At 41.9% G+C, this 19,407-nt stretch overlaps 1 protein-coding gene across 2 annotated transcripts in view; it reads right to left on the bottom strand.

The window, feature by feature from the left end:
• Slc5a1 (solute carrier family 5 member 1) overlaps positions 1-10,081 on the bottom strand; it is a 64,392-nt gene extending 54,311 nt beyond the window's left edge. For both annotated transcript variants that reach the window (XM_027387226.2, XM_035452728.1), the window contains exon 1: positions 9,947-10,081. In XM_027387226.2, coding sequence (XP_027243027.1) covers positions 9,947-10,081 — 135 coding nt within the window. The remainder of the gene's footprint in view (positions 1-9,946) is intronic.
• Positions 10,082-19,407: the final 9,326 nt, after the last annotated feature.

Here is a 19,407-nt window from a genome sequence, read left to right as displayed (position 1 = left end):
CGACGATGAAAGACCATACCCCGCTAATGAGCACTTTCTTGTATCCATTCCACTTTGTGAAGCACTTTTCATTCCTTATCTGCCCCTCCCACCCCAGCCTCAGCATGCTCACATGAAGACACTCATAAATACTCATTTATATTTGACAGACAGGGAAACTGAGGCCCTAGAACTAGCTCTGCAGCTATCTTACCACACGGCTTCTGAGCAAGTCACCCCCTGGACCTGTTCGCTTGTTTTGTTTGCAAGTTAAACAAGGGGAATGGGATATTTTTTGTTTCTTACATGCATACCAAGATGTAATGAAGTATCATATCTTTAAAAAGTACTAAAGGGAGGCTGGGCGTTGGTGGCGCACACCTTTAATCCCAGCACTCAGGAAGCAGAGGCAGACGGATCTCTGTGAGTTTGAGACCAGCCTGGTCTCCAGAGCGAGTGCCAGGATAGGCTCCAAAGCTACAGAGAAATCCTGTCTCGGAAAAAAAAAAAAAAAAAAAAAAAAAAAAAAAAGTACTAAAGAGTATATAAATTATCTCAATAAAGCTGTTAAGAAAAAAATTAAAATGTAAGAATCCAAAGTGTTAACACTTAGTCTTACTTAAAAGAAAAGATATCCCAGCTCAATTCAGCTCTTTTCTCTATGAATATACATAGGAGCTCGCTAAGGTCATTAATTTACAATATATTGTGACTAAGTTCAGACGGCATGAGGAAAGGCCTTCTGATGGCAAGAAATACTTTACATAGAGGTGTGTTTCCTGAGTCTTGAAGGAAAGGTGGGGTTTTGTTAATCTGGGCGGGGGGACATGGAAGAGAGGGGGAGATTTCAGACTTCAGAAACAGCAGATCAAAGTTGAGGTGGCGTGGTACCCAGTTTGTGGAGAAAGGGGTGGCAAATGATGCTAGCTGTTGAGCCTGGCTGAGGCACATGAGTGTGGACAGGATGAAAGTGAGACAGAATTAAGACTCTTGAAAGCCAGGCCAAAGATCACAGGCTTTATTCACAGACCCGGGGAGCCACTGAAGATTTGGGAGTTGGCAAATGACCTATATCCCCAATACAGGATGAGCAGCCTCTCTCACAGCTCCTCTGGAATTGCCACCTCTGAACCTGCAGTCATTCCTGGCACAGCCTTTGGCTTAGTGCCATTGGCTTGGCTTCTAGGTCTCTTCCTCCTCTCTCTCTTTCTCAACCCCTGCCTCCTTTGTCCAGACACTCACTAATGACTGATAGTGGCTTTGCTCTTATCAGTGGTCCAAAGGAATTAACCTCTGATGTCATTCCTGTACAAACATGTCTGCAACAGGTACACCCTTCTAGGTGTGCAGACTGCATGGGGGTGGGGGTGGAGGGGTAGCTGGAGTCTTTTGGGAAGGAAGGTGTTATGCATTCAGTCAATCGGCAAAGATGTGTTAAGCACCTCTGTGTGTCAGGAGTACCAGCGAGAGCACTCAAGTCTTTCTTGACTCCTGCCAGTTTCCTTTCTTCCACCAGTCATACTCTGAAGACTTGGTGGTGGTCTTTCTGGGAATAGCAAGGTGGCAAACAGACCCAAGGAGCAGAAAAGTTAGCTGACACTGAAACAGAAACAAATACTAAAGATTTAGGCTCTAGAAATTAACTGGGAAAGATCACTGTGGAGATAATTCTGAAGTTAGAAACCAAAGAAAGGAACACCAACCCAACAATGAGACCAGACATCATCACCTAGAATTACAATCATGCCAAACCCAATGCCAACACACGGATGTAAAAACACAATAATAGCAACCAGGCTAACCTGTCTCCACTGCAGCCCAGCAATGCTACCACAGGAGGCCTGAGAAGTCAATGTAACTGAAGCACAAGACAAGGATCTCAAAATAGCTGTTAGGGATATGTGAGAGGCACTTGAAGAAAAAATGAATAAATCCATTAATGAAAACACAAAAAGTGGAGTGAAAAGTGGAAGAAAATAGTTCAAGACTCACAAGTGGAAATAGAAATAATAAAGAAGATCCAAACTAAGGGAAAACTGAAAATGAAAAATATAGGAACTCAAATAGGAAACACAGAGGCAAGCCTCACCAACAGACCACAAAAGATGGGAGAGAGAATCTCAGGCATTGAAGACAAGATAGAAGAAATGGACACCTGGGTTAAAGAAAATGTTAAAGCCTTAAAAATCCAGGTTCAAAGCATCCAGGAAATCTGGGACACTAGGAAAAGACCAAATCTATAAACAATAGGAATAGAAGAAGGAAAAAAGGCCCAGGTCAAAGCCCAGAAAATATTTTCAACAAAATCATAGAAGACAGTTTCCCTAACCTAAAGAAGGAGATGCCTGTCAAGGTACAAGAATAATACAGAACACCAAATAGACTAGGCCAGAAAAATAAATTCCCCTTGGCTCTTAATAATCAAAACACTAAGCATACAAAACAAAGAAAGAATATTAAAAGCTGCAATGGAAGCCGGGTGTTGGTGGTGCACACCTTTAATCCCAGCACTCAGGAGGCAGAGACAAGCGGATCTCTGTGAGTTCGAGGCCAGCCTGGTCTCCAGAGCAAGTGCCAGGATAGGCTCCAAAGCTACACAGAGAAACCCTGTCTCGGAAAAAAAAAAAAAAAAAAAAAGCTGCAATGGAAAAGACCACATAGCATATAAAGGCAGACCTATTAGAATTACATTTGACTTCTTGATGGAGACTCTAAAAGCCAGAAAGGCCTGGATGGTGTTAAGCAAACTTGAAGAGAACATAAATGCTAGCCGACTATTATAGCTAGCAAAACACTAAATCACAATAGATGGAGAAAGAAAGATGTTCCATGTTCCATGGTAAAGCCATATTTAAGCATATCTATCTACAAATCCAGCACTACAGAAAGAGCTAGAAAGAAAAATTCAACCTGAAGAGGCTAACCACACACAAGAAAACACAAGGAAAAATCCCACAACAACAAAATAACGGGAACCAACAAACACTGCTCATGGATATCTCTCAACATCGATGGTCTCAATTCTCCACTAAAGGACACAGAATAACAAAATGGATGCAAAAACAGGATCTATCCTTCTGCTGTATCAAATAAATACACCTTAACATCAAGGATAGACATCATCTCATAGTAAAATGATGGAAAAACATATTTCAAGCAAATGGACCTAGAAACAAGCTAATGTAACCATTTTAATATCTGACAAAGCAGACTTCAAACCACAGCTAAACAGAAGAGACAGGGAATAACACTACATACTCATCAAAGGAAAATTGCAATTCTTAACAGCTGGTCCCCCAAACACAAGGGTACCCAAGTTCATAAAAGAAATACTACTACAGCTTAAATCACATATTGTCCCTCCCACACTGATGGTGGGAGATGTCAATACCCCATTCTTACCAACAGATAGGTCATCCAGACAAAAACTAAACAGAGAAATTCTGGATCTAACTGACATCATAAACCAAAGGGACCTAGAAGATATTTACAAATTTCACCAAAACATAAAAGAACATACCTTCTTCTCAACAGCTCCAGGGAACTTTCTCCAAAATTGACCACATACTTGGACACAAAGGAAGACACAAAAGATACAAGAAAATTAAAATAACTCCCTACATCTTATCTGACCATCACAGATTAAAGCTGGATATCAACAACAACAGAAATCTTACAAACTCGTGGAAACTGAAGATCTCACTAGTGAATGAAAAAAATTAAATTAATTAAAGACTTTCTAGAATTGAATGAAAATGAAAACACAACATGCCCAAACTTATGGGAATCAATGAAACAGTTCTAAGAAGCAAGGTCATAGCACTAAGGGCCTACATTTAAAAAAATTGAAGAGTTCTTATATTAGTAACTTAACAGCACACCTGAAAACTCCACAACAGAATAGACCACACCCAAAAGAAGTAGAAGGCAAAAATAATCATCATGATTGAAATCAGTAAAACAGAAAAATATGAAGAATCAATAAAATCAAGAGTTGATTCTTTAAGAAAACCAATATAGTTAGCAAATTCTAAACCAAATTAACTAAAGGTGGAGAAAGAAAACCCAAATTAACGAAATTAGAGGCAAAAAGGGCAATGTAACAATAGACATCAAGGAAATCCAGAGAATTATAAGGGCATACTTTAAAAGCATGTACTCCAACAAATTGGAAAAATCTAAAAGAAATGGATAATTTTCTTGATATATACCATCTACCAATGTTAAATCAAGATCAAATAAAAAATTTAAACATATATAACCTCTAATGAAATGGAAGTCAAAATTAAAAGTCTCCCACCAAATTAAATAATTAATAATAAAGAAAGAAAAGTCCAGGGACAGATGGTGTTGTTGGTGCATAAATTTACCAGACTTTCAAAGAAGAGTTGATGTCAGTACTCCTCAAATAATTCTATGAAATAGGAACAAAGGAAACATCACCCAATTCATTTTATGAGGTCACAGTTACTCTGATACCCAAACCATATAATGACCGACCAAAGAAAGATAATTACAAACTAATTCCCTCATGAACATAGATGCAAAGATTCTCAATAAAATACTTGTAAACTAAATCCAAGAATACATAAAAAAAATCATCCACCATGTTCAAATAGGGTTCATCTCAGAGACGCAGGGATGGTTCAACATATGAAAATCTACAAATGTAATCCACCATATAAAGAGACTGAAAGACAAAAACCACATGATCATTACATTAGATGCAGAAAAGGTCTTTGAAAAAAAAATCCAACAACTCTTCACGATAAAAGTCCTAAAGAGATTAAAGATACAAGGGAAATAGTTCTTACATGATAAAAGCACACAGCAAGGCCATAGCCAACATCAACTCAAATGAAGAGAAACTCAAATCAATTTCACTAAAATCAGGAATAAGACAAGGTTGTCCACTCTCTCCATATCTATTCAATATAGTTCTTGAAATCTTAGCTAGAGAAACTAAAGGAGATCAAGGGGATACAAATTGGAAAGGTAGAAGTCAAAGTATCTTTAATTGCAAATGATATGATAGTATATATAAGTGACCCTAAACATTCCACCTGGAAACTCCTACATCTGATAAACACTTTCAGAAAAAAGTAGCAGAATATAAAATCAACACACTGATGTTATCCTTCCTATATACAAATGACAAAATCAGTATCCTTCCTATATACAAATGACAAAAGGACTGAGAAAGAAATCAATGATATAACACATATCACAATAGCCTCAAATAATATAAAATATCTTGGAGTAACTCTAACCAAGCAAGCGAAAGACTTGTATGATAAAAAATTTTAAGACATTGAAAAGGGAAATTGAAGATGGTGTCTCAAAATGTTAAGTCAGGGCATTTTTCTTTCTACCTCATAGGTCCTTTGCTTATATATTGTGTCTTCCAGTTTTGTGTTTTTAACGGGATTCCTGTGTGTTTTCATGTTTATGTGTTTGTTGTGCTCTTTCTTTGGCTCTTTTTCTTGTTTGGTTGTTCTGTCCTTTGTTTTGCTTTATCTTATTGTATTTTATTTTATCACTATTTTATTAGCCTCTACTTATCTCGTTCAGAACAAGCCTTGGCTCCAACATTAAATTCCTGGTTCTCTCTCTCTCTCTCTCTCTCTCTCTCTCTCTCTCTCTCTCTCTCTCTCTCAATTTATTTATTATGTACACAGTGTTCTACCTGCATATATGCCTGCAGGCCAGAAGTGGGCACCAGATCTCATTACAGATGGTTGTGAGCCACCATATGGTTGCTGGGAATTGAACTCAGGACCTCTGGAAGAACAGCCAGGGCTCTTAACCTCTGAGCCATCTCTCCAGCCCCCTGCTCTTTTACTCTTTAAACTATACATTTTGTATTTCTGTTTGCCCTGCTTACTCTTTTTCAATGTAGACCTGCGTAAAAGTAGCAGGCAACCACTTTGGACTTGCTGCAAAGGCATATATGTACATCAGAGAATGAAGAATATCCAACCAAAATTCAAGAAGCCTCTATCTCAATGAAATTTCCAGGAGTCCAGTGGTATGGGGCATGTGTAGATAATCCTTTTCTAAGGTGAAAGATTAAGTTATTGTACCTGGCCCCACCCACCACCAAGAAAGAAGCACAATGGGTAGTGGACCTATTTAGATTCTGGAAACAGCACATTCATCCCTTGGGTGTGTTACTCCAGCCCACATACCAAGTGACTGTAGCTTTGAAAACTGCTAGCTTTGGGTGGGGCCTGGAAGAAGGAGAAGGCTCTCCAGCAGGTCCAGGCTACTGGGCAGGCTGCCCTGCCACTTGGACCACATGATCCAGCAGCCCCACTGGCACTTAAAATGTCAGTGACAGATAGAGATGCTGTTTGTAGCCTTTGGAAGGCCCTTATAGGTGAATCACAGAGGAGCCCCTTGGGATTTTGAAGAAAGGCTCTGTGGTAATCTGCAGACAACTATTGTCCCTTTGAGAGACATCTCTTGGCCGGCTATTGGGCCTTAATAGAAACTGAACATTTGACAGTGGTCCACCAAATCACCATTCAGCCTGAGCTTCTCATCATGAGCTGGGTGTTATCTGACCCATTAAGCCTTAAAGTAGGTTGTGCATAGCAACAGAGGCAGTGAATCTCTGAGAGTTTGAGGCCAGCCTGATCTACAAAGTGAGTTCCAAGACAGCCAGAGTTATGTAGAGAGACCTTATACCCCCTTCAAAAAAGGAAGGAAGGAAGGAAGGAAGGAAGGAAGGAAGGAAGGAAGGAAACTAGGGTGTTGGGTCCTCAGAGTGGAAGACCCAGGTGTGGCATGCTGTTTCCTGATATGCAAAATGAGGCCATCAAGTTCAGAGCAACCTACATAGGTCACAACCAGATAAAATGTAAGAAATTGAGGACATGTGGTTTGAACTCGATACCAGGAAGGATTTCTTCTCTTCCAGGACTGTTCAGAGATTGAAACTAGACCTCCAGGGGAGCGTTTCTGCTGGAATATTCAAGGTAAACCTGTTGGTAACTTGTGAAAACTATTTTGTCAAATAATGCGATGAAAAGATGCATTGGGTATGGAATGTAGAGGACTGAAGTCAGTAAACTTTAGGCCCATCCTTGTGCAAATATGTTAGGAAAGAAGGAATTGAGTGCATTTGAACACTGTCTCTTCAGTGATGGAGAAGTGACAAAGAGGGCTCTACCGGAAGGGCAGTATCTTGAGGAGCAGAAAGGAAGAATAGCATTGGTTTTGTGTCATAATGTCTGAGTTCTAATTGTCCCCACTCCGGTGTCAATTTGTCTGGATGACTTCTGGCTACCCATTCTTACCCTCATTAATAAAATGGAAAGGTTGGGCTCCCTGAGGCCATTCCTATCAAGCATTCAATGATGTTATTAACTCAAAGGCCATTCCAACTCAGGTAGCAACGATCTTATTGGTTCAAAAACAAGGGTTTTAATGACAAGCAATCATTTGATTAGTCCAAAATAAAATAGGTTTGTGAGCTTGGGAAATCGCTCAGAGGTTAAGAACACCGACTTCTTCCAGAGGACTCAGGTTCAATTCCCAGCACCCACATGCAGCTCACAACTGTCTATAACTTGGCGCCCTCTTCTGGATTTTTAAGACACTATATACATGTGGTATATAGACATACATGCAAGCAACACACCTATATCCATAAAATAATAAATTAATAATAATAATAATAATAAAATTTTAAAAAGAGAAGAAAATAGGTCTGATAGTGAGTACTTCCGATTTTATGGGTTCTCTGCCTTATTTTGTTTTGCCTTATCCTAATATGTTGACAACCCTCTAAAAGTGTAAAAATTAATAATTTATGAGCCATACAAAAGTGGACTGTGAGTCAAGATTTGGCAATAGTTTTTAAAAACTCTGGTTTGGGTTGGTAGCAACTCAACAAGAATAAGGTCAGTGATATAAATGGATATAAAAACCCCTGAAGAAGCATCAAAAAATAGTAAAGAAAAGGGAAATAAATACCAAACAACTAATAGAACAAGGATCAAAAGATAATCAATGAAGAAGTAAAGTTGAAAGAATTTAGAACCCAAATAAGTAATATTGGCATGGCTGGGCATGGGGATGAAGGAATATTAGCTGCCAGTGACTTCCTAAGCCAAGGAGCACAATGGGCTTGGGTGAGTCTCTGTGCAGTCCAGAAAGAATTCATTCAGAAGCCAGAATGCCCATCCCTAAAGCAAACCACCTTAAACACTTCAGGGGAAAGAGGAGTGTTAAATGAACAAGGTCCAGAGGCACTGGCTAATGGGAGAAGATTAAACAGACAGATACTAACAGGCTCATTAAGTAGCATTAACAGGACTGATTCACAGATATTTCAAAAGTGCAAACACCATAAAAATGTAAACACTTGCTGGACTGGGGTGGGGGACTAAAATAAGTCAGGTTAAGAGCACCAAGATGTTCAGTGCATGCCGGGAAAGGTGCCATCGTGTGACTAGCAAATGATGGAATCACACCTTGGCTCCAACACCTACCAATCTGAATTGGAGGGTAAGGCAGAAAGCAAGCACCATGCTTGAGGGCCTGGTATCAAGGCAAGAATTAAGACACCTACGTTCCCGGAACAGTCCCAGGGATTGCAAAATCTCAGGCAATTCACAACCACCTATCACTTCAAGTTTCTCTTTTGTAAAATTATAATTGTCATTCCTGTCCTCCCTGTCCTGTGGCCTTTTGTGTGAAGGTGTATTACCCAGCTTAATATTTGTGCCCATTTTACTTGAAAATACAAAACTTATCCAGGGCATGGACCACATACCCTGTAAGGTTAATGACAGCATAAGAAAAAACTTCCTAGAATCATAAAGACCATTCGGATTCACAGCACAATATTGGGGGAGGGGGTCATAAGAGCATGCCTATGTTATACTTGGGTAAACTGAGGCTGTGGGAAGTTCGTCCTACATCATTTAGTTCAGCTGCAAGAGAGCAAATGCTAGAGGTGAGTAGTCTAGATACTTGTCACTGTCAAGGAAGCTAGGTATATTGATGAAGAGTTGGCCACACTGACACCACATGTGTGACACTTGAGTCTGTTATATGTGGTTTCTACAATTCCTTTATTTAAAAAAAAAAAAAAAAAAAAGCCCATGCTTCCTTCCTTTTCCCCCTGAACAGCTATGTCAATGAAAAGGCTAATGCCCACCATCCTTTCCTAACTCAAGAGCCCAACACAACACCTGCTGCCACAGCGGCTTCCACCTCAATTCAACCTTTAGAGGTGGCTGAAATGCTCACACACTTTGTCTAGCTGTAAGGTATGCCAGCAACATAAAAGAACTTTCCGAGTTCCAGACTGTGTAAAACAAGTTTCTCTGGTTTGGTATGTCCCCAGAGTCCCAAGGGGAGACACATGTACTTCCTCTCCCCAGGACCAGGCCACTCTCTGCTCACCGGCTCCCTTCCTCATCGCTAACCCCAGATGTCCTCTTGAATCCCACCATTCAAGGCTAACCCTTCCCCAGGAGGGGGCGTTGGTTAGCTATAGGCCGCCTCAGGCACCTGAGATCTGCAGAGGCCACAACCTTCTGGCTCTAAATTATTTCTTTATTATTCAATAGAATTATTCAATAGAAACTGAATAATTTGGAGGTAGGACCGTAGCCACCTGCACTGGTCCCCTTCCTGAAGCTCCAAGCTGTGCCTTTCCTCTCCCTAACATTCTTTCCTAGTCTCTGTGATCCTCCAGTTTCTCCCTCAGCTCAGGATCTTCCCCGGGCCTTCCTGACAGGCTCCCTTTGGCACATTCCACCTTTCTACACACAGGCTCCCTGTGCTCTGAACTCCTCTCCAGCATTCCCAGGACATCCCCACTCCCCTCTATAGGCCTGTAAGCCCATCTTGCCCCTTTGTGGTTCAGCGAAACCATGGCATCTCTGTGCACCCGCTCATACCACATATTAGCCCTGGCCTTTGCAGTCCGTGTCCCAGAACCCGCACATACCCACAGCCCGACAGCCATCACCACCACGAAGTAGATGACAATGACTGAGATGTCAGCCGCATTGCGAATGCGTTCATGGGACGGGATGGGTGAATCTGTGGCGGTGACCGCGGGGCTCAAGGTGCTACTGTCCATGGCGGTGGCGACGAATCCCTCTGGCTCACTGGCTCACCGGGGCCACTCACTCCTTATAATGTCTTTGAGTTAATGATCAGCCCCAAGGGAGGGGACCCGGGACAGAGGGGCTGCGCGCTGCGCTGCACCTCTGCACCGCACTGTCGGGAAGCAGCTCCTGGTGTGCCCCGTTGAAAGAGGAGTCAGGAAAGCTGCAAGAGAGACTGCGGTGCGGGGCAGGCGCCTGCCCACAGGTAAAGGCTGTTGAGTGAGCAGGGAGGGGCCTGTTAAGGGGTGGTGCCCTTCTGGCACAAAAGTTCTCTGTGCTCCCGCAGTGGGCACCTCGCACAGGTGCCACACCTGGACTGCCCGGTCCTACGTGGGGCAGAAGAGGAGTAGCTGCACAGAGGGACCGAAGCACCTGGAGCCAGGAGTCTACCGGCTGTGACTCACCTGTGACAGGTGCAGTTGAAGCACACCAGGCATTTCTGTGAGCGAGGCTTCTCCGTGTGAAAAATGAGTGCAGGACTTTTCAGAGAACTCAATCAAGTTTTTGGTTTCCTGGAGAACATTCCCAGGAGGATGAGATTGCTGGGGAAAACCCAATACAAATCTTGGCCACCAGCATCACACTCACCCATTCCTGACTTCTCCACAGCCTGCAATCCCCAAGAAAGTGCAATCCCCAATGGAGGAGGAGGAAGAGAAAGAGGAGAAGGAGGAAGAAGAGGAGGAGGAGGAGGAGACTGGAAGAAGAGGTCCCACTAGAGTCATTTCCTTTTCACCTAAATGATTCAACCCACCATAGATGGAAATATTTTTGTACTAAATTTGTACAGGCTATTTTCTTTGTGATTCCCTAAACAATACTATATAAAAACTGTTCATAGTTTGCACAAGGTAGTCGGTGTTACAAGTAATCCAGATACAATTTGAAGCACATGTGAGGATATGCGTGGGTTTTATGCATATATATATATATATATATATATATATATTTGTGCCATTGTATGTAAGAGACTTGAATTTCAATGTTAAAGGGATCCTGGAATCAGGCCTTCTTGGATAGCAAGGGACAATTTGTAATGTACTTTGAAACCCTTTTAAAGTGTGAGAGATGTCTGGGTGTGGTAGCAAATCTCTGTGATCCCAGCACTCAGGAGACAGAGACGAAGAGATTGTGATTGGAGGCTAGGCTACGTATATGGTAAGATCCGGAATCACAAGAGTAAGGCACATAGACAAGAAGATACCAGAGAATCTCCTCTAAGGAGCTCATCAAACCCCGAGCATTGGAATAGGTATCTGAACCACAAGTCCAGGCTAAAAAACAAAAATGGCTAAAAAAGAAAGCATGATTTATCTAAAGTCACACTGTGAGCCAACAGCAACACTGGACCTGCTGCCCAAGCCGGCCCAGAGCCCAGAGGAAGGACTTCTGGAAAGCAAGCCCCAGGCTAGCTTTGGAGAAGCATGGGGTAGCACACCTGCAACATCCTAGCTTACTGTCCTCAGAGCTACACAACCTCAGCCTCTTAGCATGGGGTAGCAGGAAAAAAATGCAGGAATTCACAACTGGAAGACAAAAGCCTGAGTTCAAGCTGGTTCCTCTACCAAAGGGCCTTAGTCACTCCTCTCTCTCAGCCTGTTTCCTCTTTAGTCAAATTGGCAGACACTCACCAGCTGATCTCTAAAAAGAGCCTGGTATCAATTCTGACTCCAGCCCCGCTCATTGGCTCCCTGGCTCTCAGTCTCATCCCTATGCACTGGAGACAAGCCTAGGCACTTGTATATCAAAAGCCTGTCAACCTCACTTTAGCCTCAATTTTACCCTCTATACATCTCCAAGGGATGGGATTTTCTACTGCTGGACAGTTATTTCTAAAACCAAGAGAAACACAACCGTTGTTATAAAGGATCAGGTTCCTCCCTGGATGCTGCTCCCAGCCCTGCTCCCCAACCCCCATGAGCCCACCTGTGCCTAGCAATCAGACATATCAAGTCAGAATTCTGTCCTCTCCTCGAACAAGAGAATGAGCCTCAGAACATACTACCTAACTTTGCAGGGACTCATTTTCCTCACTGACAAAATGGAGTTAATGATGTCTAAGGCAGATGATTCCATGTACCGGAGGCATTTCAGCACACCATAAAATATATATGCAGTGCTCAACTTTATCTTCTTCATCAAGGTCATCTCATCTGAACTCAAAGATGAATGGTTCTCATTCATTCAATGGCAAAGGGATGCCATTGCCCCCACAGAACTGGAGACAGAAACAGCCTGAGCACAAACAGTATAACTATTTCACAGTGACCATCCTTGTTTTCTCATTTCATGGGCACTGGGACTCAAAAGGTTGAGTAAATTGCCCCAAGCACCTTCAGATAAAAATGGCCAACCTGATATTCAATCAATGCACCTGCATATACTTTAACCATTACTATAGAGAGAGGGGACAGGAGGTGGCAAGTCAGTAAGTGATGCCTTAGTCCTGATATTCAGGCCACCTCCAGGCCAGGATCCCTCCATTCCTCTCCAGTGTTACTCCCATCTCACAGTTGGTCCCAGTTGTCTATAGGTCTCAGGCATCTAAATGAGCCATTAATTATGAGACTTACAAGTAAAAATTAGGATAGTTCTTTCTAGTCACCATCTTCTGGCAAATATGTTGGTTTGCTGCAAACTCGGAGTTTGAGGTGAGAAGAATAAAGAGTTCATTGACACTCTGATCCTGGAGACATCAACTGTCTGGACACTGCACACCAATGTGACTGGCACTCAACTGGTCTCTGCTCCCTCTGTGAGACAAAACAGAGAAGCAAATCCCCAGACACCTGTAGGCCTTGGCTCAGAAAGTCACCACAGCTGTCACCTGGGAGCCTGGACACACTGCCAATTCAACACCCATCAGACAACTGGCCATGAGACTGGGAACCAGGAATACAAAAAGAAAGTTTGAGTGAGGAGATTAGTCTAGAGGGGCAGGAAGGGAAGGGATAACCAGCACTAAAGGATGTTTGGGAAAGCCACATGGAAACCTGTTTACAAGCTTCCTAAAATGTATTTTTAAAAGAATGTTTAATTGGAATTCCCCTGCACGGAGGTGTAGGGCTCCCCCCAGAAGCTATAGGCTGTCAAACAAAAGGTACAGTGACAAGTACAAGACATCCCCTGTCAAATTATTGGATGGGGTCCCAGAGACCCCAAAAACAATGCAGGGAGTTGTCATTCCTCTTGGTTACCCAAGACACCACACACTTTGATTGATCACAGGACATGGAGAAAGCAAGCTGGGAATGATTTGGAAGCATCCTTCCTAATGGCTAGATGGCGTAGAGCCAGAAGGTGCTGTGCAGGCTGATGGGGGAGAAAAGTCATGAAGAGTCTCACCCAGATGTGAACCCTGTAAGATACAATAATGACAAGCCTGGAAAGATATGCCCACTGGTGCAGTAATGGCATGAATGTTATTGGGATAACCAAAAGCATTCTAATTGGAATTAAGGTGTATTCTGCAGGAGGGAACTCATACCTGGTACTATAAACCTGGCCAAGAATCCATTGGCTGGAGGTCATAGGTGCTGCTACCATTTGCTAAAGGGATATAGTATCACACTGCCTTCTAAATACTAACCCTTATACCCACTGAGTAGTGCAACTCTCATCCTCACCACAGAAGCTTCTTTATTCCACAGATGACAGTTAATGCAGAGACTTACAACTTGTCAAAATGCTCAGAGAAAGTGACTAGAGTGCTCAGCCTTCTCTCCCTCCCTCCCTCCCTCCCTCCTTCCCTCCATTCCTATCTCTCTCCCTTCCTGTCTCTCTCTCTCTCTCTCTCTCTTCTCTCTCTCTCTCTCTCCTCTCACACACAACACACACACACACACACACACAAAACACACATATCACAAAAATAATTAAAATATATATATATATAAGTTAAATAAAAATATAATTAAATATTAAAATATATAAATATATATAAATTTTCACTTACATAGGACAAGAGTTTCAGGGGCTAGGGAGGTATTATTGGGGCTTTTTATGTTTCAGAAGGTCAAACCCAGGGCCTGGTACACAGTAGATGAACACCCTATGACTAACCCAAGAGTCACTATTTAATGGACACTGAGTTTCCATTTTACAAAGCAAAACATGGACCTGTATGATGGTGGTAGCTGTACAACACTATGAATATAACTAATTTTTCTCAACTATAGATTTAAATGACCAAGATGATACATTTTATTTTATATTATTGTACCACATTAAGAGAATACATTTTAGAGGCAGGCGGATCTCTGTGAGTTCGAGGCCAGCCTAGCCTCCAGAGCGAGTGCCAGCATAGGCTCCAAAGCTACACAGAGTAATCCTGTCTCGAAAAACCAAAAGAGAGAGAGAGAGAGAGAGAGAGAGAGAGAGAGAGAGAGAGAGAGAATAAATTTTAATGACATCTAAATATATTAATACAATTAAGGAAAAATCTTTAGGCAACTGAAAAATCTTTTAAGGTGAGTGTGGAGTTGGGAACTTGTTTGTGTATTCAGCAAATGCCAGATAAGCATTGTTGTAAGCTGTGCGGTGCAAGGAGGACAGATTTACAGCCTCCACGCAACACTCAGTGGGTATCTTAAAATCCACGCAGTATCCAGTGGGTATCTTGGAATGACAAAATATTTTGGAATTAGAGGTGGGAGTTATACAACATTTGGGTATTCTAACTACCACTAAACTGTTCATTTTATAATGGATAGTTTTAAGCTGTGTGAATTTCACTTCATCCCGATAAATAATGCACAATGCATATAGCCCGAAGATAATTTTTAAAAACCTTCCTACCCAGACCATTTCTCCCCAACTTGACTCACTTTAATGTTTCTTGCATTTCATTCAGTTCCTCAGCACACCACTTGAGTTGAATGAAACAGAATTCATTTCACCATCAAAAGAGCACTCTACCCTACCTAGTATCTCATCCCAGTAATCATGCGTGGAAACACTCTCTCATTCAATATCTTATTCATTCCCTGTATCTAGAAATACAAACTTGAATGGCATGCCAGCTCTGCTTCAGGAAGGAAAGGGTGTGCGTGAAACCTGCATGCTGGTCGCTGTGCAGGGCCCTTCCTCTTCACCAGCCACTCTCATCAACTTCTAGTCCCAGTTTAAATTTCTTCCAAGGAGCTTCCTGATTTGCTTCCATCCCTAGCCTAAATGCTATCCAAGACATCCCTATTTTCATCCTTCCTACATATGTATCACTTTTTAATTTGTTTATATAACTATATATTTAATACCCATAATCCCCCCTAGTGTATAAGCTTTATGAGAATAATGCTAATGTCTCTTGACTCTCACTGTGCCCTGGACTGGGGTTGACACATAGTAGATCCTCAGTAAATACTACCTGAGTGGATGAATGATACAAATGATGTAAACAGTTACAGTGTGATGGATGCTCTGGCTGTGACATAAAGCAAATCTGACTTGGTCCCTTCCTTTAAAGAAGTTAGTAAGAAGGGCAAAGGGGACAACAAATGAGGGTAAGTAGGAGTTTCTAAAGTTACATGGTTGGAGGGTAGCATGAGAACACAGAACACATGTTTGAGAACTGGAAGCACCTGTGGTTTGTGTGGCTGGACATAACAGCTGGAGATAGGACAGAGACATGGGCAGGCAAGGGATCACAGAAGACTTTGTGTGATATGTAAAGCATGCTGGAATCTGTTCCGTAGAAGTATAGGAAACCAATAAAGCCAGGTCCCTAACCTTCGCCCATAGTCCCCTTAGGTGGGCTTCAAATATCCACTAACTCCCTAAAACCACATGCACATTGTGGCCAGGACTGTGTTTTCTAGGAGGAAGGGCCCATGACCTTCATCAGATTCTCAAGTTGGCAAAGTAAGTTAAGGACCACTGGGGCTGGAGAGATGACTCAGTGATAAAAAGCACTGACTGCTCTTCCAGAGGACCCAAATTTTAGTCCCAGCACTCCCATGGCTTTTTACAACCATCTATAACCCAGTCACAGGGGATCTGACACCCTCTTCTGGCCTCTGCAGACACCAGGCACTCAGATGGTGCACAGACATGCATGCAGACAAAACACCTGCATGCATGCACAGAAAACAAAAATAAATAAATAAATAAATAAATAAATAAATGTCTACATACTACTGATGATGAAAGCAGCACAATACACCATGAACCATTTTTTAAAAAATATAAAAAAAAGAACCACCACCATTCTGACCACCCAATCATCACCTTTCACGGTATTCACAACAAAAATGTGAGTTTCTGTTTCTTGGTTTACTGCCTTTCTCTGTTCAAAGGGCAGCTCTGCCAGGGCGGGTTTTGCCTTGCTTACTCAAGGTCTGTCTCCAGTGTCTAATACACAGGGCTTAAGACTCAACAGATACTTAATAACTACATAAATCTTATTACAGTTTTCCTTTCACTAGAAATAAAGGTAGCATTAGGTTTGGCATCTTAACAATTTTTGGATGTAGTCTTCAACTGCATCAAATGGGTCAGAAACCCTTTTGTTTTACAGTTCAAACTCTTCAACCCTGGGGCTGATTCAGATCTCTACACCCTTGCATTTCCTTTCTCTCCATTTTTCCTGGGTACAGTCCTCTCTACCATATGGACGCAGAATCCCCTGTGGCTCAGGTTCCTGAATTTTCATTGAGCCAATTTTTACTCTTTGGCTAATGTTCTGGCTCTCCCACGTTTGATACTGAATGTGGTTTCATTCAGCTAGAGTCACTCCCTTCTTTACCAGCAGTGTCATTGGGGGAAAGCTCTCCTTCCTAATCAGCAGCACCCCAAGTCCAAGTGCACACAGTCCTCTTACTGACTCATGTCAGTTGTGACCATGAACTAACGTGGAATTACTCATCTCTGTAAATATTTTGAAATTCCCTTCAACTCAATGCAGCTGCCATCGCTACAATAACATTAAAGTGATACGCTGCCCCCCCCCCCTGCCTCATCTGCCTCTGCTGCACCTCCCACCCCAGCACCGCCATCCTCCGTTCTGACGGTATGGATTTGAGTGCTCTAGATACCTCATATAAAGAGACGCTAGTACTTTTTATTTTGTGTTTGGTTTGTTTTTATTTAACAGTGTCCTCCAGGTTCAGTCACAGTACAATATCTCAAGACAATATCCTTCCTTTTTTAGGCTGAATGGCATGTATTGTATGTCTATGCCACATTTGTTTATCCCTTCATTTATGCACACTTGGTTAGTTGTCTACCTTTTGACTTGTTGTGATTGACTCTGCTATGAGCATGGCTACATAAGCATTCTAATCTTTTTTTTTTTAGAATAGTCACGGGGACTTGGTGGAAAAGGACACACTTAGTACATGTGAGACACTGGGTTCAGTCCTTGACACCAAAAGAGGAGAAAAAGAGTAGTTACAAAATGCTGGGGAAATGAATAGATGTGTGAGTGAACTGTAAATGATAGACAACAGATGGAAAGGGTAGGCAGATGTAGTGATGGGATATGGATGATGGATGGGGGCGTGAAAGGATGGATGGTTAGATGAATGAGCAGAAAAAAATGAAAGCCTCTAACCTGAGAGTGAGGAAGGCCACTCCCTATTCTGTGACAGTTTCCACATGCATCCGATACTATTGTAGCAACGACAGTGCAATTGAATTACACTTTCAAAATACTTACAAATAAGTAACCTGTGTTAGCTCACAGTCCCATTAGGGCAGGTAAAGAACTGTTTACCAGAGTTTAAAATGCTGATGACTAAGGAGAAAGGGGTTTCCCAAAACAGGAACCTTGGCAAAGAAGGAAATGATTCAAGTTGAGTGAAACTATGTTCAGTGTCAAATACAGAAGAACCAGAATATCAACCAAGGACTGAAGCAGGATTAATTAAAATGCAAGAACTTGAGTCACAGAGGGGACTGGCCATAAATGGATACAAATTGAAGCATGTACACAGAGAGATTTTGAGCCCAGCTAACATGTACAAGGTCCTGGGTTTGATTCCTAGCACTGAGAAAGAGATACACACACACACACACAGAGAGAGAGAGAGAGAGAGAGAGAGAGAGAGAGAGAGAGAGAGAGAGAGAGAGGCACCAGCTACTGGATTTGTCCACCTACTGTCTTCCCATTCATAGCAACTGTAAGGCCCAATGCCAATAGTAAAAGGAACAAAAGTTAAGAATTTCATTCATGCCAGGTAGTGATGGCACACACCTTTAATCCCAGCACTGAGAAGGCAGAGGCCGGTGGATCTCTGAGAGTCTGAGGCCAGCCTGATCTGTAGAGCAAGTTCCAGAACAGCCAGGGCTACACAGAGAAACCCTGTCCCAATAAATAAATAAATAAATTTAAAACAACAATGGAATACTGCTTCGCACCTTTTAGGATAGCCAGTAGGTGATCACATTGAAAATATTAGATGCTAGTAAGGCTGTGGGTAAACAGGGTTCATTAATTGCTAGTAGAAATACAAAATGGGGGCTAGAGATATAGAGGTTTCAGGCAGGAGGCTTACAGCAGGTGGGTTGGGGTTGGTTAAAAAATTCTGAGGGCCAATAAATCAGTTCATACACGTTCTTCTCATAGCTCTTTATTCTTCAAATAATGTACTTCCCAAAAGTTCTCTCTCAAAAGCTCTCTTTAAGATTTCTCCTCAAAAGTTCTCTGCTCAAAAGTTCTTTGTCTAAAAGCTCTCTTTAGATATTCTCTTTAAAAAATTCTGTAAAAAAAGTTCTTTCTAAAAATTCTCCAAAAGTTCCTTCTAAAAATTCTCTAAAAGTCCCTTTTCATCCTACAAGACTTCCAGTTTTTATATATCCACAGATAATTAACAGCTCTCTGACAATAGGGCATGCATATCTCTCAGAGCCAGGAAGGCAGATAAAATCTTGAGAAAAGCAGGCACCTCACATCTCAGGGGGTACATGACTTGTAAAATGTGTTGTTAAGTGATTAAAGGGCTATATAAAAATGAAAAACTAAGGCTATGTAGTGTAAGATCCAGAGGCTTCTGCCTACAGCCTCAGTAAGCAGTGGGGTGCTCTTACCACTGATGTCCCAGTGAGAAGGAATTTCTTTCTCTGGGCCTATTTGAGAATACAAGTCACCCAGTATATATTCTATATACAGCCAAATTCATAGTAACAAATATTCTGGAGTCTGTATTCTTTGCAGACTTTGCAAAGCAAGTTTTCTTCATCAGAAATCTGGTGGGTTGATACCTAGAATATTAAATGCCATTTCTGTAATGATAAAGGCTCCCAGCACAGAGAGATGGTTCAATGGTTAAGAGTACTTGTTGCTCTTGCAGAGGACCAGGGT

The sequence above is a fragment of the Cricetulus griseus genome, assembly GCF_003668045.3.
Source record: "Cricetulus griseus strain 17A/GY chromosome 1 unlocalized genomic scaffold, alternate assembly CriGri-PICRH-1.0 chr1_1, whole genome shotgun sequence".
In the NCBI taxonomy this organism is placed as follows: Eukaryota; Metazoa; Chordata; class Mammalia; order Rodentia; family Cricetidae; genus Cricetulus; species Cricetulus griseus.
This window is presented reverse-complemented; position numbering and strand designations above follow the sequence as displayed.